Raw genomic sequence first — 26,145 nt, forward strand, 5'->3', positions numbered from 1 at the left:
GCACACCGGAGCGCACTCGCCTATTAGTTTGTATTGGCCAGTGCGCTCAGTGCTGTATTTCCGAACGCACCCTTAGGCTTGCTTCCATTTTTAAAAATAATATTTCAACCAGTTCTCAAATATTTTCATGAAAATGTTTTGTGCCCACTACTGCCCAGGGAGCATTTGTGTTATATTATAATATTTCAAAAATAAAAATAAAAAATCCAAATATTCCAAGCTTGTAGATCGGCTATTTTCAAATAGCCGACGCATAGGTTAAACTAATAAGCGCTCATGAGGACATTGAGGACCCCATTTGAAACAAGCCAGTGCGGCTTTTCTGGGCTTTTCAATCCTATTTAGTTGACCTTGTATTGTGAACTGTACTTCCATGTGCTTTTTTCTCTGCAAACTTCTAAATAAAGTATTCAATCAATCAATAAAAAAAACTCATGCGACCTAATAGTTGCCTCTTTTTGGCTTGTTTTCATAGACCTGGTTGCTTATTTCTCTCACAAAATATGGCAACAATGCATGCAGGGGTACGTCATTGTTACGCGTCACAACACCACACTGCTACGGGTTTCACATGTTGGTACCTTTCCATGGTGAGTATTTACTTAGAATACATATTCTTGAGTGTGTGGTTTATTATTTACTACCGCTGATAACTATAAATAATAACTAGAAAGTTTTTACTCGTTACAGTGAAATGTTCATGCTGTTAGTGTTATGTGGATGCTAAAAATCGTTGGCTATTAGCTAGCTAGCTTTAGCAACATAAAGCCCCATGCGCATGTGTTGTAAAAAGGCTAAAAGAGGGTTTCTGCAGTGGTGGAAAGTAGCTGAGTACATGTACAATTTTTAGGTATTTTTTTCTACTTTACTACTTTTATTTCCTATTTTCAATACTTTTACTTCTACTCCACTACATCTTAGAGGCAAATATTGTACTTTTACCCAACTACAATTATTTGAAAACTTTAGTTACTAGTTACTTAAGCACTTCAACCCTATATATATATATATATATATATATATATATATATATATATATATATATATATATATATATACACATTTTGGCTTTTTGAAATGAGCAGATCTACAAGCTCACAACGCGACACTTTTGTGAGCTTGTAGATCTGCTATTTTCAAAAGATTTTTATACATGAAGAACATGTGAAATGGGATATACTGCATAATGACTAAATTTTGAACACCAGACTTTTAACAAGAGTATTTCTACATTTTGGTATCGATACTTTTACTTATGTAAAACATTTCAGTACTTCTTTCACCACTGGGTTTCTGTTGCCTGACATGTTGCAAATGTTTTTTTGTTTTTTTTTCCCCGACTGAAGGTTATTCTAAAAACGGTCAAATATTACCCCAACAATAATCTGCAGCCATGCTAGAGAAAGATGGAGGAAAGAAGAGGAAACACACACACTTCAACAGTGTTGAAGGAGAAGGAGCAGAGGGCAGAAAGAAGGGACATCATGAGCATGAAGATGATGGAGCTAAGAAGCACCATGATGGAGCTAAGAAGCACCTGGACCCCCTGAGTGTGGGATACTTCCGCAGGGTTGGAGAACGACTCAGTGAAGCCTTTGAGGGGGACGAGGAGAGAGGTGAGAAGACTTATTATACTCACATGGGATACAGGAAGAGGACCTGAGAAGTCTGGGCACCTCAATGTGAAATTGGCTATCCCCCCCCCCCCCCAAATGTGAAAAAATAAGAAGAATAAAAGAGTTCAGACTAATGAAGTAATGTGTACATGAAAAATGTACATGAAATAATGTAATGTGTACATGATTTTAACATGCACAGTACATCATTATCAAACCTAAATTTACCCTTCAACTTATTGTTTATGCCATAATGACTGGATATCCACAGGTTTTGTAGCAATTTGTACTAGCAATTGTTGATATATTAGGCCTTAAATGTCAAATGTTCAAATCGTGTATACGTTATTTCAGTCCATTTTCCAAAGCATACTCCTTTTTTTTTACATTTTGGAAAACATAGCCAATTTAACTTGTACAGTAGTGTCCACACTTTTGGTTACCCTCACAAGTACTGATCAAAGCACACATAGCCTACACAGCAAAATCCTGAGATTATTATGCACACTCTCAGAGTTGCAAATGGCTAAATGAACACTGTGGATTTCACTGTGTATAAATAATTAAGACTATGGCATCTGCATGCAATACTGTCATTTTTAAAGTTGCAATCAAACTTGTATGGCCTGCCGCCTACCCAGCCAGTAGGAGTCCTACCCGACACCCCAGGATCTACATGTCTCAATGGAAGAGTAAGGAGGCCTCCTCCAGCCACTGCAGATGTGCTTTTATTCATTCAAATAAGTTCCGGTTTGCAGCTTTAACTCGAGAGTGTGCAAATGGATGAGGCAGCACTGAGGATTTTAATGTGTATGATGAATTAAGACAATGGTATCTGTAATACTGTAATTTCTAAAATAAATAAATAATATTGGAAATTTAGACTTATATTTCATAGAAACATGAGGCTTGTCTTGTTGCATCAACATAGCCCTAGAATGGCTAGTGTCCCTGAGCAAGACACTTAACCCCTAACTTCTCCCCTAACAGTTGGGACCTGAGTCTTGTCATATACTCTAGTGTCAAATCCCTTTTGAAAGATGGTTTGGCTTTCCCAGCAGCTCTAAACATGTAAACTTCTTTCAATGAGTGCATATTTCGTAATCACAAATGAAAAAAATGGGTTTTGCAAAAATCGGCCTCCTGGTGGCGCTATGACAGGCCCATGTGAAAAATGTGGGGCAGAGGTTCTGAATTGGCATCCAGGGAGTGTGTGTGCACAGTTTCGCAGCGACCGGGCTAACGGTGCCGGAGATTAGCTGCTAACACACGGACAGGACACACGGACGGACGGACGGACAGGGGGCAAAACATACTCTCTCACCAGGCCTTTCGGCCTGGCGGAGACAACAAAGACGATATTATACAGTCCTGAATTTTCACTTTAACATTTCTAATGCTAACACATTTGCCATCTGTCTATGGAATGTAATTTTGAATCCCCCATCACCACTCAGAGCTGTCTGGTTAGTGAAGTGGGGTTCTTTATCAATGCATGACCTCAAATAGACCGGGTGTTTCTGATCCTATTTCAAAACAATTGTCTGAGTGTATGTGTCTTAATATTTCCTTATCTAGTGATGTTCGTGGAGAACGTACTCACAGAGGTGAAAGGTCAAGCAGCGCTGGTAGCCATGGACTGTACCGGCAGTATCACCCTTCAGCGACTGCTCCCATTGGCCAGCCCTAAACAAGTTGGGGAGGTTTTGGCCGAGCTAGGAGGAGACTCAGGTTCAGAGTTTAAGACGGTGGCATGTGACAAATGTGGAGGTCACATTGTGGAGAGCGCACTCAGACAAATGTCTCGGTGGACAGGTAGACTGAACTCTTTAACTCTTGTGATGTTAGTTTTTTTTAATATATATCGTTGCTGTCAGGCATAAACCTTGTCTCTTCATATTTTAATTAAGGGCCTACATTGTCGTGCAAAAGTAGCTAAAAAAGCTGTCGGATCGGCAATTTTTGTGGTAAGCTTTTTTTTTTTAAGTGTGGGTTTTATAAATATATTTAACCAATGAAAAGTAGTAACCAGAGCTTGTGACTAAATAATAACCATTTCCTGAAAAGTAAAAGTTTTGGACAACAAGGTTTCTGCCCGACAGCAACAATATGCTATATGCAGATGTTTGTTGGTTACTTGTTCACTTGTGTCATGTTATTTAGATAGACATTATCCTATTTGCTGGACATCAAAAATAAATAATCTTTCATTTAGCTGGTATGAGGACCATTCTCTCTTTTCTGTGTGCGCCGTAGAGGAGGACGAGGACTGTGTGATACTGGAGGCTCAGGTGTTGTCTTTAAGTCAGATGGTGAGAGATAACACCGAAGAGTTCATCAAACACACGCACGGCACGCATGTGGTCCGCACACTTCTACATGTGCTGGCAGGCTGCTTGGGACCACCCAGGACAGAATCACATCCAGGTGAGGACAGAAAGACGGACTTTATTTGCTACTTCAAATAGAAAATCAGATGCAGAGGCGGATCTCTATTCTGCACTTGAATTAATATTTGTTCTTGTCACCTTTTACCAGGTTCAAAACACCGGAGTGCTGTCCCTCAAATGACAGACTTTGATGTCCCCACGACATTTTGGTACGAGCTGAAAAGTCTGACTGAATCTATGATGAACAATGTCAATGGTAAGTTTGTCTTTCATCAACCAACGACACATTAAGCCTCATCCTAGCAAAGATGAGTTTATAGAATACCCCATTGAAAATTAAATACTTGACAAATTTCCACCCTTATGAGAAAATGAGTTAGAAACTGTATTCATCTATTCTTTGCCATTAATCCTTTGACTTACACGCCATATATGACATCGGACAACAAATGGCGAAAATATCTGATTTATAAGCTTACATGTTGCATCAGAAGGTGTTGTGAACTTGTAGATCTTTAGATTTTGTTAATAAAAAGGCAAAGGTGTTATCTATTCTATTTATCTGCTGTGAAAACCGAATGAAAGCAGCATTTTCTTGTCCACGTCTGTCTTTCAGTGAGTGTGACAGATGCAACTGCTAGTGCTGCTTTCCAGACCATGTTGACTGTGTGTCACAGAAAACGACCCAAACTCTGTAAGAAGATCCTTACAGGTGTCATCGAGTACTTGACCACTCGCAGCGCTGCCCCTGGAGTTAGGTCAGGGCAAACCTTTCAATGTCACAGTAATTCTGTCATTCTCAATAAATCGCCTATGGTCCTTTGGAATTTTGTGGAGCCTTATTTTGTCTTCTTTTTCTTTCTCAAATCTATTAGTCCTCTTCTGGTCTTTCTGAAGGACCAGGCTGCCAGTCGCCTTGTTGAAGTAGTCCTCCAGCTATCCCACAAGGCCCTTCTCCGTGACCTCTATAAGAACCACCTCAAGGGTCAGTTGGTCAACTTGTCAATCCATCCCATCGCCAACTTCACCATACAGAGGTTTATCGCAGCCTCAGCCAAGTACAAAATGGTAGGTCCTAATTTTCAGGAGAGTTTAGACCCTTCCAAGTTCTTCACACTGTTTCAGACCCCATGTGGACCACAGGAAGAGTAGCTAAACCTGATGTCCCTATTTTGAGCATGTCATTATAGGCAAAAAAAGTTTAATATTTTTCCAAAATAGCCGATCTACAAGCTCACAACACATTGCGATGCAACGTGTTGTGCGCGTGTAGATCAGCTATTTTCGTTATTCGCCGTATGACAATAAAGAGTTTAAGTGGATACAATAAAATGTTTCCCCATATCAATCTACACACAATACTCCACAATGACAATGTTTCATTTATATATATATATATATATTATATTCATTATATTCAGACTCTTAGTACTTGGTTAAAGCACCTCTGGCAACAATGGCAGCCTCAAGTCTTCTTGGGAATGATCCTACAAGCTTGGCACACATTGTCTTGGACGTTTCTCCCATTCTTCTTGGCTCATGTTCAACCAGGTTGGATATGGGAGTGTCTGTCAGTACACATTTTCAAATGTAAATCTTCACCACAATTAAACCGGTTTTTACTTTGTCATTAATGTGGGATATTGTGTGTATATTGATAAGTAGAAGAAGAGAAAATAATTGAATCCGATGAATCCTTTCATAAGTTAGAAACATAACAAAACATACATGCATGTCATTCAGTGTAAACATCACCGCATTACATTAATTATTTCACGTGACTCCCTATTCCCTCTCCCCCCCCTCCTTCATGTAGTTCTTGAGGTTGTTTGATGAGATCGTCCAGGGCATAGAGGCCGTCTTGGCAGCAGGTCACATGGGTGTGGTTGTCCAGCTGGCTGAGGGCTGTGCTGAAAATGGGGAGAAACAGGCCGAGATGATGCAGTGCCTTCTCAATGTAAGCACCGTGTTCTCCATCCGTGCATTTCATAGCTTGTACAGTACATGAAACTGTGAGTAAATAATCAAATGAGTTGTAGTAGTAAAACAAGTATATTTTACCCCCTTCCCAGGCCTTCCACTGTGCGGAGCCTGGCACCCGGCATACCAGCTGCCTCCCTCTCTTCATGTCCCTGCTCACCTACGAGGTGTATTACCACTCTGACACAGCAGAGGGCGGTATCCAGACAGAGGTAAGTGGTTCATGCCTATTATGTCCACTCCTCAGGCAAACTGATAAACCATGTTTTAACCAGTGGTGGAAAAAGTACTAGAATGTTTTACTTAAGTAAAAGTATCAATTCTGCAATGTAGAAGTACTCTGTTACAAGTGAAAGTCCAGTATAAAATATAATATTATAATATAATATAAAATGCACCTGAGAAAAATGTACCAAAAGTACAAACATTTTTGAAAATAGCAGACAAGTTCACAACGCGTTGCGATTCGACGCGTTGTGAGCTTGTAGATAGCCTATGTATGAAATAGGGCTAACGTGGTTAATGTTATGTTTTAGAATGTAATAATTTATATCTGCAAAGTAACTAGTAACTAAAGTGTTCAAATAATTGCTGTGGAGTAAAAGTACAATATTTGCCTCCGAGATGTAGTGGAGTAGAAGTAAAAGTACTGAAAACTGGAAATACTCCAGTAAAGTAAAAGTACCTCAAAATTGTACTTTGAGTAAGTGTACTTAGTTACTTTACACCACTGGTTTTAACCATGTTTTTAACCACTTAACCCCATGAAGAGCAGATTGCATAGTCCGATGCAATTTGTTTCCAACTCTTGAACTAAGCATGAGACCCGCTCAATAGGCTGCAAACCGTCTTTTGTATGTTCATCCCCTAGGTCCCTCTGCAATCCATATGTTACCATGGCTCATGTCTGGTCCAAGCGTTGGCCAAATTCAAGGAGCGCTCGCTCCTGCTGAACAGCTTGCGTTCCCTGACCCCGGCCGACCTCCTGACCCTGGCCGCCAACCCATCGGGCAGCCATGTGCTCCAGGCTCTCATCACCACGTCCAGCGACAAGGGCAGGGGCAAGATACTGAGGAGACTTGAGGTGAGAAGAACGGAACATAATGGAAGTAGAATGTTATATGATGTTATGGATAAAATCACTAGCTATCCTAAAAACACTATTACACTAACACTAACACTACTAAGGCCATTGGCTGCTATCCAGCAGTGTTGATTTTGTCGGCTAAAACTATGACGAAAAATGTTCGTCTACTACCTTTTTTCACTGATAAACTAAATAAAAACTAAGCTACGATGACTAAGACTAAATATATTGACAATTTCGTCAACAAATAAAAACTAGACTAAAATGTTAGGGAGGGACTAGGGGAGAAGAGATCCAGTAGAACTAAAAGTCCTTTTATGTTTGGTTGCGCTCGGGTATTGTGCTGCAACGCGTTGTGAGCTTGTAGATCGGCTATTTTCAGCATGCAACCAAGGGTAAAATCGGCTATTACGACACCATCAAGGCACCGCCAAAATCCTTTTTAGTCGACTATAATCTTATGATATTTAGTAAGATTAAACTAAATAAAACTAAATTAAATTTTATTCAAAAGACTATGACTAAAACGAAATAAAAATTTGCTGTCAAAATCAACACTGCTATCCAGATTTCCACATATACTATATGATATGAAAAACGTAAGCATTTCTATATTCATATATCCCTTTGACAAATCATTTGCTTTTTAATTCATGGGACATGTGAAACTGAATCAGTGAACGTTTTAATCAATATGGCTGCACATTGGTACACATGAAAATGCAGTGTGCTCAGGGCCACGTTCTTGTGTCTAATTGTCCATTGGCTTCGATGGTTGTTAACTCTACATGACTCATCGGGGCAATTTCCTCCCTCTCACCGTCTATCCTTCCAGGGCCAGTATGTCCAGATGGCCTGCTCTCGGCTGGGCAGTCGGGTCCTGGAAGCCGTGTGGAACAGTGCCTCAGTCAGTCAGAGGCAGACCATCGCACAGGAACTAGGTACAATTAATTACCTGAAGAATATTGCTTTCACTATTCGTCCTATTTTTCCACCTGGGTTAGTTGTGAGGAGTGGCTGGTTTCAGGACAGGTTCATTGTGTGTGGATATATAATTTTTTTGTAATGTTGATATAGATGAGTGATCGAGCACATACCATAGTACTTGACTTATATTTATTTGAAGGCTTGAGACAGAGCACATCGATTTGCTGCTCGCTTCGTCATTCACGTGTACATATTCCATTGTTATCATATACAGAAAATGTACACGCAACAATTCTTAAAAGGATCTTTAACTTTGACAAGAAAAGAAAACGTGCTGGCAAGAACATGTTCAACTGTATAAGAGAACACCTAAAGCTAGTAGTTCCTTATATTAGGGCATAATCTCCTTACACATCAAATCAACATATATCAACATCATAATATGAGCATATTTAATCTAAATTGCCTAAAGTATTTATAAAATCCAGGGACTCTTTCTTGATCTATAGTGGTACGGACAACCATGGAAAAAGAAAAACACAATGGCACTCTGTCTTTGTGGGAAAACACATTTTATTCATTTATTCTTTGCGCGAGGCAACCATAAAATATCTTTTCACCGCAAGACAGGAGTGCCTTCATGTGTTTTTCCATTGGTTGTCTGCACCAGTTGGGGACTATGGATCAAACAATACTCCCTGGTTTTTGTTTTATATATATCTCCCCGTCCAGGGCACCTACAGTACAGTATCTTGTGACCCATTAAAACCATGCGGCGCCTCCTCTGTTGTAAACATAGTACTATACAAAGTACTTTGAAGGGGGTGGGAGGTTCAATTCCATGAAGGGAATACTCTTCAATTTCCCCTGTGTAAACCATCACCTGTAGGATAAATCATGCCCATAAACACTATCAAACAGCATACGAATTAAGCCGAATGGGAAATTCTTGTCCGAATACCGAATATAGGAAACAGTTGGCCGAATAACCGAATGGCCGAATATGATTTTTTTTAAAAACATATTTTGAGATGGGGGTCCGGCCATGAGCTTGTATATCTCAAAGAAATCTCAAAATGACACAGATGCCGGTTTGAACGGTTTAAGTTTTCATTTATATTCCTGACTCCTTTTCTTTCTCTCTCTGTCATTTCCAGCGGCAAGTGAAAACCAGTTGAGGTCGGATCAGTTTGCGCGCCACGTATGGGCAAACTTTGCCCTGTCACACTTCGTTAACAGACGAGCCCAGTGGCAGGAACTACAGACGGGCCAATCAAAGAAAAGGAAGCTGTTCAATGACATTCTTGATTGACGAGCAGAAATGCGTCTACTATATTATCTATCTAATGTGATTTTATACTCTTTCCTCAATGTGGTTCTCTGTAGTCGAAAATAAATGAACCATAAAAATGGCTGTGATGATACTAATACATTTGGTATATTTAAATGTGGTTTTTTTTTTTGTGCCCATTTTGTTTATTTGACAAAAATAAAATTGTTATATAAGATATGAGGTGTAGAGGGATTGCATTTGTAGACTGACCTGACTGAGTCACCAAACCTTGGTCAACTCATGAGTCATGACACAGAAACCGAGCAGCAACCAATCAACTATGGTGAATCATCTATGATTGGAATTCCAAATTCTTACTGAATTCTTACCGAGTCATCAAGGTTGGGTCACCTGAGTAGATGCACATGGGACAACAGCAGTGTTATTTTCGTCGACTTAACTATGACTAAATATTTACGTCGACTACCTTTTTTTTCACTGACAAACAAAATAAAAATTAAGCTACAGTAAGATGACTAATACTAAATATGTTGACAATTTCGTCAACAAATAAAAAAACTAGACTAAAATGTTAGGGAGGGACTAGTGGAGAAGAGATCCAGTAGTCATTTTATGTTTGGTTGCGCTCGGGTGTTGCGCTCTGAAAATAGCAGATCTACAAGCTCACAACGCATTGCGAGCTTGTAGATTAGCTATATTTTCAGCATGCAACCAATTGTAAAATCGGCCATTACGACGCCACCAAAGCCTGCCAAAATATGTTTTGTCGACAAAATCAACTGTACATTAATCGACTCAAATCTAATGATATTTAGTCGACTAAAACTAGACAAAGCTTTCAGATGACAAAAATATGACTAAAACTAAATAATTGTATTCAAAAGACTGACTAAACTAAATCCAAATGTTGTCAAAATTAACACTGGACAACAGGCCCCCTATTTAATTACATTTTGACCCAGGGATACAATGAGATTTATTTTGTGATGGAGTTGATCTGGACAAGTTTGAACATAAATTAGAACGAATGAATGATATAATAATAAATACATTACACTCGGCGAACTCACGTAAACCTACTGAAATAAATAATAGTGAATTGAAGCTGTTCCTCATTTTCTACAGACTTAAACTTCCCCACACACAAACACCAGAAGCCTTAAGCTCTCCTCTTGGAAACAGCCGGGAAATCGAGACTGGAGAGAAATCCTGATCAAAGCTCCCTAAGAGGTGAATCAAATGAATGTTCACAGAAGGTTGCGGAAAACACCAGCTGAGTCACACAGGGAACATTAATTGAACAAGTGCTCTGAGGGCAGTGCGCTTGCTGGCAGATGCCCCCATAATCAAGGCGAGACTGCATCACAGCGACGGGATGCGCCACAAGTACACCCAGCATGGGGTGGACCTTGTCTCAGGAAAGAGCATGTGAAGCAGCATCATGAGCGGCATATTAAACCCGCTGATTCATGAGTAAACAGAAACACATTGACAATCTAGCAGACATAATATGCCCTTGATTGAGTTGCAGGCAGCCCTACTTGAAAGCAAAAGAAGATGTTCCTCCCAACTATGGGATGCAAACCCGACACAATCTGCATTATTTGTTTGTTTGCTGTGAGCTCAGATGCCTTTTGTTTTCCATAATGTCCAACTAACTATTTTATCATTATAGGCAGACAATTAAAAAACATATTTTCAAAAATCTTCAATTTATTTAGACATTTTCAAGCTTTTTCAGCTTGTAATGGGATGATGTGTTTGCATTCCATACAGTTTGGAGGAACGTTGAGGCTCCTGGGCTGTTTTGCTTTGTGAACTTCTAGAGCGGATATTTTTGCTGTATTGGGAATAGGGTTTTAAGAGGTTAAAAGCTGATTTCTGTAGTGTTGTGTCTCACTCTTCTTTTTTCATGTCCAGGATATTGTTTTATTTCAATATATGACTCATTCTGAAATTATTTCCTAAACCAGTTGTACTGGGGCAGCAGTAATTAATTTGAGGAATACCATTTTTATGCTGAAGATAATGGTGTCGAATCTTTAACTTGAGGTCTAGCCTACAGTTTTATTCATGTATTCATTATTCAAGCACATTTCTTTTTAGAAATTTTAATTTGAAAACATATTTTGTTGCTCTGTGCCTAGGGGACAGAATATGCAAAAATGTCCCAATTCCAAGTTGTCCTCTCTTCTATATATATATATATATAATAATAGTTATTTAGGATTCTGGCACCCCCAGACCCCCCACTTGGGGGCGTGGTCAGTATGCCCCCCCCCCCTGGAAAAGGTCTACAGACTTTTCTAAGTCTGTAGAAAATTTTGCATGTACAATATAAATATATTGCCTGTCGGGCGGAAACCTCATTATGGCCTAAACTGTTACTTTTCAGCTGCAGCATGAACATTCTAAAATAGCAAAAACAGCAGATTGACAAAAAAAAAACAAGACTCGTGCAACATAATTTGGCAAGACACACCATCTCCGGTTTACTTCCCGTATCTGCATAGTCTCGCGTAGCTATCTGCGTGAAGTGGGCGGACACCAACCTGCTTCCGGTCTCCTAAAAAGGCGTCCGCCCACTTCACGCAGATAGCTACGCGAGAGGTGATACTATGCAGATACGGGAAGTAAACCGGAGATGGTGTATCTTGACGATTTTTGTTGCGCGAGTCTTGTTTTTCTTTTTCAGGACTTTCAAAAAGCGTTAAGCATTGGTTCTCAAAGTGTGGTCAAGAGCCCCCCCCCCCCCCCCCCCCCTGGAAAAAAATCTCCTGTTGTTGGACGGTCTGAGGTTGGCAGGTATGCAGTATAGAACATTGGTACACTTGCAGTATCTGACCACCAGATGGTAGTGTGGGAAATGAAAACTCTCCTCCCTAGAAGGCAGTCATCACACAGTATCACATACATAATCCCTTTAGAGAAAACTACTAAAGTAGAATCAAATGGGGAGTTTGGCAGCCATATTGACAAATAGTTGTGTAATGTTCCTTCCTTCATAGTTGTTACAAGGTTGTGTTCCAAAACAGAGTCTGGGTGCTGTTATTGAACATGTTGGCTCACTGGAAATACACCTTCCAAAGCTACATGCCCCAGTCATTCTGAAATCACAAATCCCATGAAAAAAAAAATTGGGGGGTTTTCTGCCAAACTGAGCTTACAGAACACGTGGCTTTCCTTTTTCCATCTGACCTGCTTCAAATTAGAGAGACGACGTGACCCTTTGGTGGGGTGATATTCAAAAAATAATTAGGGCAACACAACATTTATTTCCCTTGACATTAAAGACACTTGTAACTTTTGACTATATCACATTATATCCCATACAAATAAAAAGTTGCATGTAGGCTATAAGCAACAAATTCCACCCTAAACCTGACTGTAGACTCTCAGGTGTTTCCCTGCTAGAGGTTTTAATTTTGTATTTGGTAGGGTACGACCAGTGGTTGGCTTTAGGCTACATGAAGGGGCTATATCAGAAAATGAAACGTGTGAGAATAATAGAGAAGACCATGGTTGAATCCTAATCACACGACTAACGTAGGCTACTACCTACTAAACACTATGCTATTTTCAGCCTACTGTATAGTATCTACTAAACAGTGCTTTCACTTCGTTCGAACATGCCACGTAGTGTTAGGAAAGTAGCCTACCCCATCTGGTGGTACTATTTAGTAGCCAGCTGTCTGACATACTAAAAAGTAATTTGGCATACTAAATGGTATGTTAGTATGCGATTTTGGAGAGGGCCTAACATTTTGACAAACTCTTTGGTGGATCTGCCATGTGGATTCCGGCCACTGGTCAAACCCTACCAAATAATACAGTAAAGCCTGCAGAAGAGTTTACTGTAAAGGCAGGGTGGGATTTGTTGCTTATAAATGCTGCATTTATATATTTGTACTAGATTTTAGCGGCCTGAAAAACCTAGTCCTATGTTGCGCAAATGAGGCACCCCCGGCCCCAGGGGTCACGTTAGGGCTATTGTTGATGGGTCTCATCTTGTACCATTTTTTGATGGATCTCAATTGTACCATTTCCCATTTGTATGTCAGTATGGTTAAAGTGTCTGTGCCGCACAGATAGCAGGTTAACCACGTTGCCACTTGGTTTTATTGTTAAACATAAACATTGTGCATAAATGTCACCACAACCCTCGTTGCCCAGGAAACGGAGCAAGTTGAGTCACAACTGACGGCTGACGTGATGATGCAAGGCGTTAACCCATGCTGTGTATAAATCTCTGTATCTCTGTTTAAGCTTCAGGAGAATATGTCTGGAACCAGACTTTTCCGACGCTTGTAAGATCTCTTCTCTGGAATAAACCCAAATGTCATTTTAATAAGACGTTTCCTCCGTTTATTGATGTAATTAATTCACATCTGACCAATATGGACTGGGGAAAATAAACCTAACAATTGTGATGACAGACCCTTGTGGCAAGTTTGCTGCGGATCGGAGTGATGGTGTGTGTGTGTGGCACCGGGGCCCCTGGTGTGGCTATTCTGATGGCAGACGCCTGAACAGTGTTCGTGCCAAGTTTGCTGCGGATCGCAGCGACTGTGAACCTGTGGCAGCCAGGAGCCCCGGGTCCACCCACCCACCGTCCACCCATGCACCCACCGTCGGTTGACCCTCTATAGGCAAATTTGATATAGGATGGAACATAATATGCTATAGGCTATGGTGATTCAAAAGTTATATAGTGGTGCTTTAACTAGAGTCTAGACCCATTGTCTTGAACCTATATTCAATGCTGTGACAGAATGTGTTTGTATAACCTACTGTATATTTTGTTTTTAATTCAAGTTCAAGCATGATATTCAGGTCTGTCTTCTCCTTGCTTGCTTTTTTGTTTATCATAGCGGTGTGTGTGTGTGTGTGTGTGTGTAATCAGATTTTGTGCACCAGGGAGCTAAAGCAAAGGAACTGTGACCTTTGACCCATCGCTCTATGAAAATAAATAACATGGCCATGCTCCTCTCAATGCCACGCAATGTATAGGTGCCACGTTGCACCGCCATCACTACAGCCTCCACGTGTTCAGAGCGCTGATGGCAACCCATGCACGCACGCACGCACGCACGCACGCACGCACGCACGCACGCACGCACGCACGCGCACACACACACACACACACACACACACAAAGTTTGTATTAGCTTACGGCTATCTTGTTACAGCCAGCTTATCTTGTTTTTGCTTTTGTTAGGCTGTCCCAATCTGTGAATCAGTGTGAAGGTCCTCCAGCAGTGTTTCCTAAACAATTAGCACGATATTTAATTATGATGAGGTATTATCATTCTACACCTACTGTATGTTGTTGTTCTACATACAGCCACCCAGTTGAATAAATTGCAGATTGAGGCTTTAACCTTTGCTTTTATGGAATATCCGAGACCATTAAAGGTTTATGGAAGATGCTTCTGAACATCAATTTACAATTTAAAATGTAAGCAATAGTATTCTAACATGTATTCTATTGCTCGTTTGGCCCATTCTAATCTAATCTTATAATAATGAGAACTTTAATCCATGAGGACAGCAAAGGACGGCTGAATATATATAAAGTGGGGAGCTTTAAACCTCATCTGGTGGTTTTTCACCTCTATTAGACGGTCTGTCTCCACATCCCTATAAAAAATATTATTTTGCCTAGTCTCCCGGTGTAGGCCCCACAAATGAGTCAGTGAAAGAGAGAGAGAGAGAGAGAGTGAGAGAGAGAGATTCTGTCACAATTTTAGAGGCTGATTCAATGTAATAGACTAGAGGATTCAAATCTAATTTGTTTCTCTTCTTTGTTGTCTGAGCTTTGGCATGTAGCGTGGACAGATTTGAAGCCTGTCTATTATAGTTCAGCTACTAGCTATTGTGACCAAATCCTCTTAACCACGTGAACCCTAGTGTCCCTATTCTGGGGTGAACGGCAATTTTTTGGCAAAGATGTTTGGTGTGTAGAGGGAAAAAAGAGGGGTCCTAGCATACATAGTTTTAATTGTGCATCACATTCATACATTCACACACCGACCGATGGCAGAGGAAACCATGAAAGGCACCAACCTGCTCATCAACCTGCGGCAGTGGCTCAGGGGTAGAGTGGCCGGGTAGAGTGAACTGGAAAACCGCAAGGTTCCCAGTTCGATCCCGGGCTGGGGCGCTCCCCTAGAGTTAGTGTCGAAGTGTCCTTGAGCAAGACGCTGAACCCCTAATTGCTCCCGATGAGCAGGTTGGTGCCTTGCATGGTTTCCTCCGCCATCGGTGTATGAATGTGTGTGTGAATGGGTTAATGGCACAATCAATGTAAAGCGCTTCGGATAGTAGCGCTATATAAATGCACCATTTACCATTTTACCATCAGGAGCAGTCAAAGATGGGTAAAAAAAAATACAACATAATGTATTTTCATACAAATTACAAATAGCCTACTGGGTCAAAAATGTATCACAATACAAATACAAAATACTGGTCAGAGAAATGTATTTGAGAATTTTGAAAATACATGAAATGTACATTTTATAAAAACTGACGCAATGATTATAGTCAATTCATAGATTGATTGCCAAATATGACATGTTATTGCCTATGTAAGAGTTTCTAAGAATAAATTGATCATACAAGCAGAGTGTTTTTCATGGTGTTTGGAGCAGGCAGCAAAATGTTTACCACTGTGTGTGAGAGCGCAGGCTAGAATGACCTTATCGTCGAAAGCTAGACAAGAACCATCTCTGGAGGCAGTTAGGTGTTCAGTGTCTTGCTCAAGGACACTTCGACACTCAGGGGGAGCTGGGGATCGAACCAGGAACCGTCCAATTCCCAAACGGAGCCACTACCGCCCAAAAAATTACTGTCCTCCTCCACTCTCTCCTGTACTTCCTGTCTCTGTTTACTATCCTATCTGAATAAAGCATAAAAAAGCACACATTAAAAGTCTTTTTTTTAAAAACACGAATCGAGGATGATTGAGATACCAAAGGACTCCAGGACGTATTGTTTCCTTGACAACAGTCTCCAAGCAACCATCCTTCCTCCATCTCCATCTCTCTTGCCCTCTCTCACTCTCTTGCTTTCCCCACGTCTCTCTCATCCCCTCTGCCCCTTTGCCAGTCTTCAACAGTCCACCCCTCCATGTACTGTATCTCTGTACCACCTGGATTTGAACCTCGGTCTGCCGCATGAGAAAACAATGATCTACCGTGCATCGCAAGGGAATCCCCCTTTGGCCAAGGGAGATATTAGGCTTCTGGACATCACATGAGGCAGGACTACTCTGCTTGTAGATCTGCTATTTTCACAGGGTTTTTTAGGTCTTCGGGCAGGACTACTCAGCTACATCCACTTGAGATAGTCACTATGCACATCAGAGCTTTAACCACTTAAGCCTTATATATTTCATCATACGACTAATAGTAAACAACACGTTGTGAACTTGTAGATCTTACATTTTTTATATAAGAAAGTGAAGAGGTTATAATAGACCGAATCCTCATGACATCACCACAACAACAAAAAATATTTTCAGGTAGATAACGCCAGTGGCGTCGCATTGGAGCAATTGTATTCATTAACCTTATTTCTGGAAGAACAGGACACTTATAATTGTTACTGACCATTGTAAATATATTATTTTGTTATTTTAATCCACAGGTTGACAAACAAGACATAGCTAATGTTCTGGACACATTATTTTAGATTGTGAAAACGTCCATAGACATTCTACCCGGAAATACCCATCTGTTTACAGACATTCACACATTGGCTAGATCTGGTCTATAAGAAACAATATACCAACGGTAGGTTTTCCCTGCAGGGATCCAGGGGAAAGGTTTGTTTTTGGCATATCATGTTGAGTTAGACTCTCTGCAAGGTCTTGTTTTCCTTTGAGACGTTTGCCAGACTATATTTGAGTTTCTTATACATTACGTTAGGGCAGTCTGATACGACAATGCGAATTGACTATCTACAAGGTCTTATTCTCCTTTGAGACAGTTGTCAGGAACTGACAGTATTTTTGTTTATTGCAGCCAAAGACATTTTAAAGTAATACTTCACCCCCAAATTACCTTTTCTATTAATGATTCACCCCGTGAGGCTCCGAATTCATGTTGAATTTTCTTTTGTGTTGCATTCCTTCACGTTGAATGAAGAATCAAAAAAGTAAGAGAATACTTGATGAATTGAAGATAATATGGGTCCAAGGTTAACAGCAGCAAAATATTCAAAATCTGTTGATAAACTGGGTTGGGTTCTTCATTCTTCACCGTGAATGAATGAAACACAAAGATTATCCATGAATTCATGGCTTCATGGGGTTAGTAATTGATAGAAAAATTATAATTTTGTGGGTGAACTATGACTTTAAGTTTGCTTTTATTTTATTTTTGCTGTGCCACTGACACAGCAGGAACGACCCAGAATCAGTGCATGAAACTCAAGTCAATCCAGTAGTGAGTTGCCCCCCTCTTTTTTCACTCTCTCTCTTTATTTTTGGGCGGTGAAACCGCCCCTATATGTGAGGTTTGGAGGTTTGGTTTTGCACACCAAATCCTGCGCTGTGATTGGCCACAAATGTACCCCCCTAACCCGTGCACCGTGATTGGCCAATCACAGTCTATTCAGGACTGTGATTGGCTAGGGAAACATGACACATGTGCATAGCCCTATATAAGAAACCATAACTTTAAAAAACCCATACATTTGTTTTTTTAAAGTTATGGTTTCTTACATCACTTCTTCCATCACTTCTTCCATCACTTCTTCCATCACTGTGATGACCACTGTGACCACACCGCCCACTTCACACTGGGTGAGATTTTTTACATATTTTTATGGTTTTATTATTATTATAGTTATTATTATCACCTATGTTGCTTAATTGTCTGAAGGAAGCCAAACAAAAATAAGTTACTCTTATGTACCTGTACACAAGATGTAACAACACAACCTTGCTGTAATCAAGCTAACGGACAAAATGAGACATTCATTTAAAAAACATTAAGAAACAAGAACAATCATTAAGGATGTTAAACAAAGTTCATTTATTCTCCTGGGAAAGACAAGAGTGTTTAGTAGACAGTGACAATGAGCATGTGACAGTGGTACTGCCACGCTGACAAGACAGCCAAACGTTTCCAGAACGTTCATTTTTTTTCTCAAGCCATTTCCCCCCCTGTGTGGCCAGCCCCCACAGTGCTAGTCTAGTAGAATTATTGTAGCCTACAGTATCAAAACACGTGCTAATGCCAGAGGATAAAACAAAATACAAATAAACAAAACACAGCAACACAAAAGGAAACATGAAACAGGTAGTTTAGTTTATTCTCCAATATTTCCACCATCTCTCGGTCTGTGTTCCAGTGGCAACCTACTGTGCTAGGACTCACAATTGTCCAGGTCAGTAGGCTATTGTTTGTCTTTCTCTAAGAGCCATTATGGCCCCCTCTCCTTTTGTCCCCTCCCTCTCTCTCTCTCTCTCTCTCTCTCTCTCTCTCTCTCTCTGTGTAAAGGGTTCTTTGTGAAGATTAATCACTGTGGATTTGGTGATGTATGGCTTCGGCTTTAATTTCCACCCTGATATTAAATTCATGGTTGAGTTCATACATGTAAATCTTAAAGCGTTGGCAGTCGCCTATGGTGTCACACTTTCTCAAATCCAATGAGAACAATGTCCAGAGTCAATATCCAGCAGTACAAGGGGATTATGCAGTGTCAGGAAATCAGACACCGTAGTCCTCGGTATGACACAAGTCCATAGATGGGGTGTTTATGAATAAAGGGACTTGCCTTCGAAATGACGAGGTTAGATACTAGAAAGACTGTAGTTTAGCCACTGAGGTATCATAAATCCTGTAGCGTGTAGTCCTAACAGGAGCCTATAGGGTCGTATAATCTCACCTCAGATCATCTACTCACCGTGGAACAGCATGCTATAAAAAAGAAATCAAGGTCTACGTTAAGTCTAGCTTAGATCACTACCATTTTCTACATAATCAGTGTGTGCCTCCTGGGTGCTTGTTTGTTCATGACTTTACCCGCTCCCACCTCCAGCCCACCCACAGTTTCCCCCCATTTCTCAACAGTAAATCCGTCCACTCACTGTCTTGATGTGGCTCGCTTGTTTACCTCCCGTTCTCTCTCTTCTCTCTCTTACAGACGGGTAATGAACGTGCTCTGATTCATCCAGGCGAGCACATCTAATCAGGCTCACCTCTGCATCTCCCTGGATCTCTGTCTGATTCTCATTTGTTCTCCTCCAATCTATCTTCCGCCCCCGCCTCGCCTAAAGGTATATGGATAAATATGATAAAGGCTCAGCCTTGATCAGTCCAGGTTGATTTCAGCCCTTTCTCTCCATATCTCCTTTGCACTGACATCTCAGACTCTGATCCTCAACACAGGGGGGGAGGGGGGGCCCTGTGACTCATCCCCCGCATGCCCTTCGTTGGTATCACCGGAATTTCTATCAACGTCTCTCTGTCCTCCCTCCTCCTACCACCTCCATCATACCTCCACCACCTTCTTCATCTGGCATGTGTGTGTGTGTGTGTGTGTGTGTGTGTGTGTGTGTGTGTGTGTGTGTGTATGTGTGTGTGTGCGTACGTTGGAGGTGGAGGGGCGTGTCATGTGGTCAAGTCACATGGCGCTGAGGTCGTGGCAGGAGCGTGACTTCTGCCGGAGGATCTTGCTGCCCCGGTGCCTGCTCATCTCCCGGTATCGCCCCCGGTCCCGGTCGCGGTCGCGGCCGTACGAGCGAGGCACCAGCCCGGCCAGGAAGCGCTTGGCCCTGCTGGTCAGACTCTCCCTGCGGCCCGACCCCGGGTCGCCGTCGGTCCAGCCGGGACCCACACAGTCCCCCCTGGCCGCTCGCACCGCCCCCTCCAGCAGCTCAGTGGTGCCGTGTTCAAGCGAGGCCGACAGCTCCAGGTAGAGGCAGTCAAACATCATGGCACTGGAGTGGGCCTCTGGTACAGAGAACACACAGAGAGAGAGAGAGAGAGGGGTGAGACAGCATGGCAGAGAAAGAGATAGAGGATAAAAGCAACAGAAAGCGAGCGAGAGAAGCAGAGGGAGAGAAACTTTTTTCTCCCCGTTTAAAAAAAAAAGAAAATTGAATACAATGTGGGTATAAAATAGGGCTTAAGTGGTTAAAGATGTGGAAATAAACACAAACTGAAGCAGAGAGGTTTATGGAGAAAAAGGGGAATAGAAAGACAAGAGAGCAGAAGAGAGAGAGAGGGACTGACAGAAAGAGTGATGAGGGAAGAAGGGGAATTAATTGACGCAGAAGTGGCCCAGGATGGGACCATCATCTAAGTGCAGATGTGATCATACTGTACTGCCTGCCGCTGTGCTCAAACTCTCTTGGCTACGGCTCAAATGGGACAATGTTTTCCAGCTCAATGTGACTTTCCCAGATAAAGACAAACGACTGCAGAATGTGCCGCTGACATTGGCCCCGTTTCTCAGTGAAACCGCGGCCATTTCCCTGATCAAACAACGGTTCAGCGATAAAGGGAAGCTGATAGATATACATCCATGCAAAACAAACAAGCTGTATTGTATTGACGTTGTCAGCGCAAATCAAATTTTCCCCAACTGCCTTCCTCCTGGTGTGGTTGTTTCAGTGCTGTTTGTACAGGTAACAATTAGGGACCTCTGAAAACTGATATAATGAAGTTATGAATACACAAAAGACTCACAATGCATCCATATCAATGGACAATGTTACATTAACATCTGTTGTTGTGTTAGCTCCACCGGTGCGGGGCACCGGCGCGCAACAAAGTATAACTCAGGCTTAAAGCAGAACACAAAAGCATTTGCTGTAATGACTGTGACTTTCCATGATTTAAAACAGATCTATGGTATTGAGCAGGTTAAGTGCTCCCTTTGGGGGTGGTGACATTGACTCGATGGCAAAAAAAAGAGGCATATTGGATGAATACTCTCCAGAGTCTATCCCCTATGGGACTAAATGAATGCTGAAACTATGTTTAATGCCACGCTCAAATCTACTGTGAAAAGAGTCTATTAGCATCTAATGGACCCAAGCCATTTTGAGAGGTAAACACATAACATGCATTGTGGGTGTGGAATGTAGCTCATCTACTCTGGTGAACAGATGCAGGACAAATAGAAGATCAGCATTAAAACAATAATAGAGTCTGCACACTATTAGCTCCCACTGTTTATTGCAGATTGCAGCTCAACGTTTCGATCCCTAAAATAATCTTCCTCTTGATATGAAGACAATTTTTACGGCGTGGCTCTGCAGGAGTCTAGCTGTCTGTAAGAGGGTCGGTTGCTATTTACGCCGATGTCCGTGTGTCCGGAGCTAGTCTCACAGACCGTTCGACCCATTAGCGCCAAATGTATTGTGGACACTCACTGCCAGTAGGCTGTACTTGTACATAGTGTATGTTTTATACTTTTTGAAATATTTAACTTTAATTTTGTAATGGAAGCCAATAGGGCTCGGATCGGCCCGAAACCTTGCCCAGATTTGGAGTCTTAAATCATAGATGTGTCATAAACGCCTGTGAAGTCACAGGCGCTGCCACATGAAGTCTGAGATCCACATTGGAGCCACGCCATTCCCATGTGGATCCGGAGTTCCATATCATTAGATAATTTTAACCACTTGAATCCCATCATCCCTATTCTGGGGGAACAATCCATTCACCAAAAATAGTAGATCTGCTATCTCACAACACGTCAGATTGGCTATTTTCGGTGAAGAGATTTGGCAAACAGGGAAAGAACAGCTGGCCAAATACAGAGCTGTTATAGTATAGTATAGCACAATGGTTAAATTGCGTTTCTTTGCGAGCCATGGCTCACACCAGACACCACACCACCACCACATTAACCTTGAGTCTTGTATCCTGTCCTGTCTTTGAAGTTATGGTTCTTTTTAGGGCTGGGTCCACAAATGTATTCATTCATTTTAAATGATTGATAACTGTGAAATGCAAAAATTATTCTTACGAAATATCTTCATCAAGTTTGTTTTGCCCCATGGGCCTTCAATTGAGTGATTTAATAGTGTGTCTGTCAATAAGAATCATGATCTAATATTTATATTTTCCTGCATATATAGCTGCAGTGTGGATTTCAATCACTAAATCACCCAAAAAGTGTTATTTTATTCAATCTGACATGCACATTCTGCAACACTATGTGCACATCTGCACATATCTGCACATATCTGCAGTTGAAAAATTGTTATTTTGTGTTCGTTTTGATAGTTCTGGTGCAAGCTTTGCCGATACAGTGGTAGACACATAAATACAAATATTAAATTAAACTAAAATATCAATATTTATCAATACTTCTGTCCAGATTGATAAAAAAAAATCATGATTTCTGTAAGGAGAAATTAGAAGGCATGTTAAGTGTAAACATATACTGTAGCATGTAGCTTGAAACATCACGCAGGCACTTTGTGTTTGCAATAAATGCAATGATCTACTGACACTGGAGTCAAACTTTGTAAGCAGTTTTTTTTAAGTCTATTTTGTTTTCTGCTCAGCATCTGCCTTATTTGGTATTGGATGTGCGATTGTGCGTGTTCTTCCTCATTAAGCTGCTTTTGGAGGTGCAACAGAAATTTCAAAGTAAAAAAGTGACATCCCTTAGCCTGTCAAATATCTTAAAAGTAGGCAGGTATTAGCCTGGCATGGCCAGACTAATATCACTGCGTAGATATTAGTCTGGAATCTCTGTGTGGAACCTACGTCTCCAGCGGGCGAATTAAAAAAATGCCTTTATGGTGATAAACCCGCCCCATATTTGCATACTGATCCCTGATTGTCCCTCACAACTTCAGACCAAATCTGCCGAGGGCAATTTTTTGGTTTTGTTGCACTGGCAGACTCGTCTGGTTTACAGGCTAGGCAGGCATGCAAATTGTAAACAGGCTCTACATTTTTTATCTGTGTTATACCACGGGTAGGATAGAAAAATAGATTTCTGCTGTGTAATAATCCAGCCGCACGACAGCTGTCAATCCACTACAACTCAATAGCAAGTGAGGGGAAGGTGGAGGAGAGGAGACGATGTTTAGTAGGAAAAGACAAATCCCTAACCAGATCTGCAGGGCTTAGCATAATACCAATGACAGGTGATTGAATCGCGTCTTTACGACCCCGTTAAAGGATGGTGGGAAATTGAATTGAGTGGAGTGGCGGGGGAAGGAGAGGAGAGGAGGTGAAGTGAGGAGAGAGAAGAGGAGAAAGACGGTGGTGGGACATTGAATTGAATTGAGCGGAGAGGAGAGATGAGATAAGGGGAGGAGAGGAGGAAGAAAGGAGGAAGGGGGGAGGGGGATACACATGGCCTACATAAAGTTACAGGACAAACATGAGATTATTTAATTGGGGTGCAACAATTAATCGAACTAGTCGATTTAATGGATAATTATTTTTTTCTAAAGACATACTTCTCGATTATTTGATGAATCGAAAAAGTAATCGATTCGCAAAGAAAATAATCGATAGTTGCAGCCATGCATTTAATGAAGAAGGTTGAGGGAAGAGAACATACAGGATGTGAGGCCTCCTGCACAATGGTTCTGAACCAGCACCACAGGGGGCTCTCTCTCCATCTCTCACAGAATAACCTCTCGGATCCTAAACAGTCATGATTCAAATGTGCCCATTCTACTGAAGCAGTCACAGAGGCACTCCAAGCTGCTCAGGCTGCCTTCCACTCCTCACTCCCCAGTCCTCATCCTTCTTGAGTCACCTGCAGCAGGTGACCAGTGGTGGAAAAAGTACTCAGATATTTTACTCAAGTAGAAGTAGCAATACCACAATACAAAAATACTCTGTTACACGTAAAAGGCCTGTGTTCGAAATGTTACTTGAGTAAAAGTACAAAAGTATTGGCATCAAAATGTACTCAAAGTAACAAAAGTAAAAGTACTAAAATGTTTGAAAATAGCAGATCTACAAGCTCACAACGCGTCACGGTGCGACGCGTTGAGAGCTTGTACATCGGTTATTTTCAAATAGCCTAGGTATAAAATAGGGCTAAAGTGGTTAATGTATGTTTCATAATATCATAATTTATATCTGAAAAGTAACTAGTAAATAAAGTTTTCAAATAATTGTAGTGGAGTAAAAGTACAATATTTGCCTCTGAGATGTAGTGGAGTAGAAGTAAAAGTATTGGAAATTGGACATATTCAAGTAAAGTACAAATACCTTAAGTACAGTACTTAAGTAAATGTACTTTGTTACTTTCCACCACTGGTCCTCATCCTTCTTGAGTCACCTGCAGCAGGTGACACAGTCAAGCATTAGCTTCTCCTGGACACCCTTTCTGATTATTATCATATCACTGGGAAAGCACTCAAGTGGTTGCCTTCCTACCCGACTGATCAAACCTGACAGGTTTCATTAATATGTTTGCTATCATCCCCCCATACCCTCTAGACCAGAATCCCCTAGCCGAGCTCGTTCCCTGCAGCCTTACTCATCTGCGAAGAGAAAAGCCTGGTCACGACCTAAAGCAGAGTGTGTCTATATGGGCGGGACAAATGCCAAATTCCGGTACTTCCGTTTAGACACTCAACCGGCTAGGTCAACCAGTGTGGAGTCCCCCAAGTACCCGGTGTGTACTTCAAACACTCGATAGCAATTATTAATATGGGAATATAGAGCCATTTAACAGATTTTTTATATTCTACCCTGACTGGCTATAAGATTGTCTTCCAAAGTTTGCAGGAGTGGTCCGTTTTGAACAAAATGCCTCAAATCATAAACGCAGCGTCCAATTGCCATGCAGCTTTGCACGCACATTACCACTAGGCCGAGGAACACATGCCACCATTTTCCCATTGTTCTGTTATAGCGCCACCAGGAGGCTGAATTTAGCTAAACAATTATTTTTATTTTTATTCTTCATGTACTTCATTACATCCAGTATTAGTATTGTCTTATTGTATTTTTATGTTGTGTTAACACAGTCTCTGTGGGACCCAGAGATGTCCCACCAACATTTCCCTGCTTGTACCTGTATGAGTAAGCGACAAGAAAATCCCTCTTGGTCTATTGATCCGTGTCGAACACTGAAAATAGCCGATCAACAAGCAGTGCGCAACCCTAAGTATAATAGCAACAAAGTATAAATCGCCCTTAAAGGAGTCAGAGAGAACAGAGGGGAACATGCAGAGAGAACAGAGGGGAACATGCAGAGAGAACAGAGGGGAACATGCAGAGCAGAGGGACAGAATGCAGACTATAAGCGCAAGAGACCCAGAGAACATATTCATCACCAGCTGTCATATTAAAGTGGGACAGTGCTAACCCAGTTAGCCAGTGAATGTGTTCTCACCAAGTGACAGTGTGTGCGTGCCGTGTACGTGAAAGTGAGAGAAAGAAGTCAAGTCTGTGAGCATAATATGCATGCAAGTACGAGAGAGAGAGAGAGAGAGAGAGAGAGAGAGAGAGAGAGAGAGAGAGAGTGAGTGAGTGTGTGTGTGTGGGTGTCCATGCCTGTGTGTGTGAATATATAGGCAATTAGGCATGTGAGAGCAAGTATGTGGGAGAGAGTGCAAGAGTGTGAGTGAAAGTGAGAAAAAGAACTCAAGTCTGTGAGCATAAAATACATGCGAGTGCAAGAGTGTTTGTGTGCACGCGCATGCATGTGTGAGCGCGCATGAGAGAGAGAGAAGCGGTGCACATACAGAGGTAAAGAGACAGAGAATGACATGGTGAGTAAGACAGCAGATAAATAAACACGGGGAGGGGTGGAGGCAGTGGGGGTGAGTGGATAAGGGAATAAAAGTGTCACTGTGCACTCCAGGAATAGACTTTATGACCCGAGTCCATTTCAGCTGGGCAT

General features: G+C 41.4%; 2 protein-coding genes across 3 annotated transcripts in view; one reads left to right on the forward strand and one right to left on the reverse strand.

Moving 5' to 3' along the window:
- Positions 1-551: 551 nt before the first annotated feature.
- nop9 (NOP9 nucleolar protein) lies at positions 552-9,506 on the forward strand. Its single transcript, XM_080440159.1, has 12 exons — positions 552-590; positions 1,347-1,616; positions 3,195-3,431; positions 3,873-4,043; positions 4,155-4,262; positions 4,623-4,764; positions 4,882-5,074; positions 5,823-5,963; positions 6,079-6,198; positions 6,858-7,070; positions 7,909-8,014; positions 9,158-9,506. The coding sequence occupies exons 2-12, from the start codon at positions 1,394-1,396 to the stop codon at positions 9,310-9,312; spliced, it is 1,809 nt and encodes a 602-aa protein (XP_080296285.1). The 5' UTR covers positions 552-590; positions 1,347-1,393; the 3' UTR covers positions 9,313-9,506.
- An 8,810-nt stretch (positions 9,507-18,316) lies between these two features.
- Positions 18,317-26,145, reverse strand: part of rem2 (RAS (RAD and GEM)-like GTP binding 2) — a 51,968-nt gene continuing 44,139 nt past the window's right edge. For both annotated transcript variants that reach the window (XM_080440188.1, XM_080440187.1), the window contains one exon: positions 18,317-20,258. In XM_080440188.1, the coding sequence (XP_080296314.1) occupies positions 19,930-20,258 (329 nt within the window). In that variant the 3' untranslated portion in view covers positions 18,317-19,929. The remainder of the gene's footprint in view (positions 20,259-26,145) is intronic.

Source organism: Gymnoscopelus braueri (genome assembly GCF_963280865.1).
Source record: "Gymnoscopelus braueri genome assembly, chromosome: 10".
Taxonomy (NCBI): Eukaryota; Metazoa; Chordata; class Actinopteri; order Myctophiformes; family Myctophidae; genus Gymnoscopelus; species Gymnoscopelus braueri.

Bases quoted from the DNA above. Each gene is read 5' to 3' on its own strand.
- nop9 (XM_080440159.1), top strand. From the start codon at position 1,394: ATGCTAGAGAAAGATGGAGGAAAGAAGAGGAAACACACACACTTCAAC. The intron at 1,617-3,194 runs GTGAGAAGACTT...TTCCTTATCTAG, and splicing joins TGAGGGGGACGAGGAGAGAG to TGATGTTCGTGGAGAACGTA. The intron at 5,964-6,078 runs GTAAGCACCGTG...CCCCCTTCCCAG, and splicing joins TGATGCAGTGCCTTCTCAAT to GCCTTCCACTGTGCGGAGCC.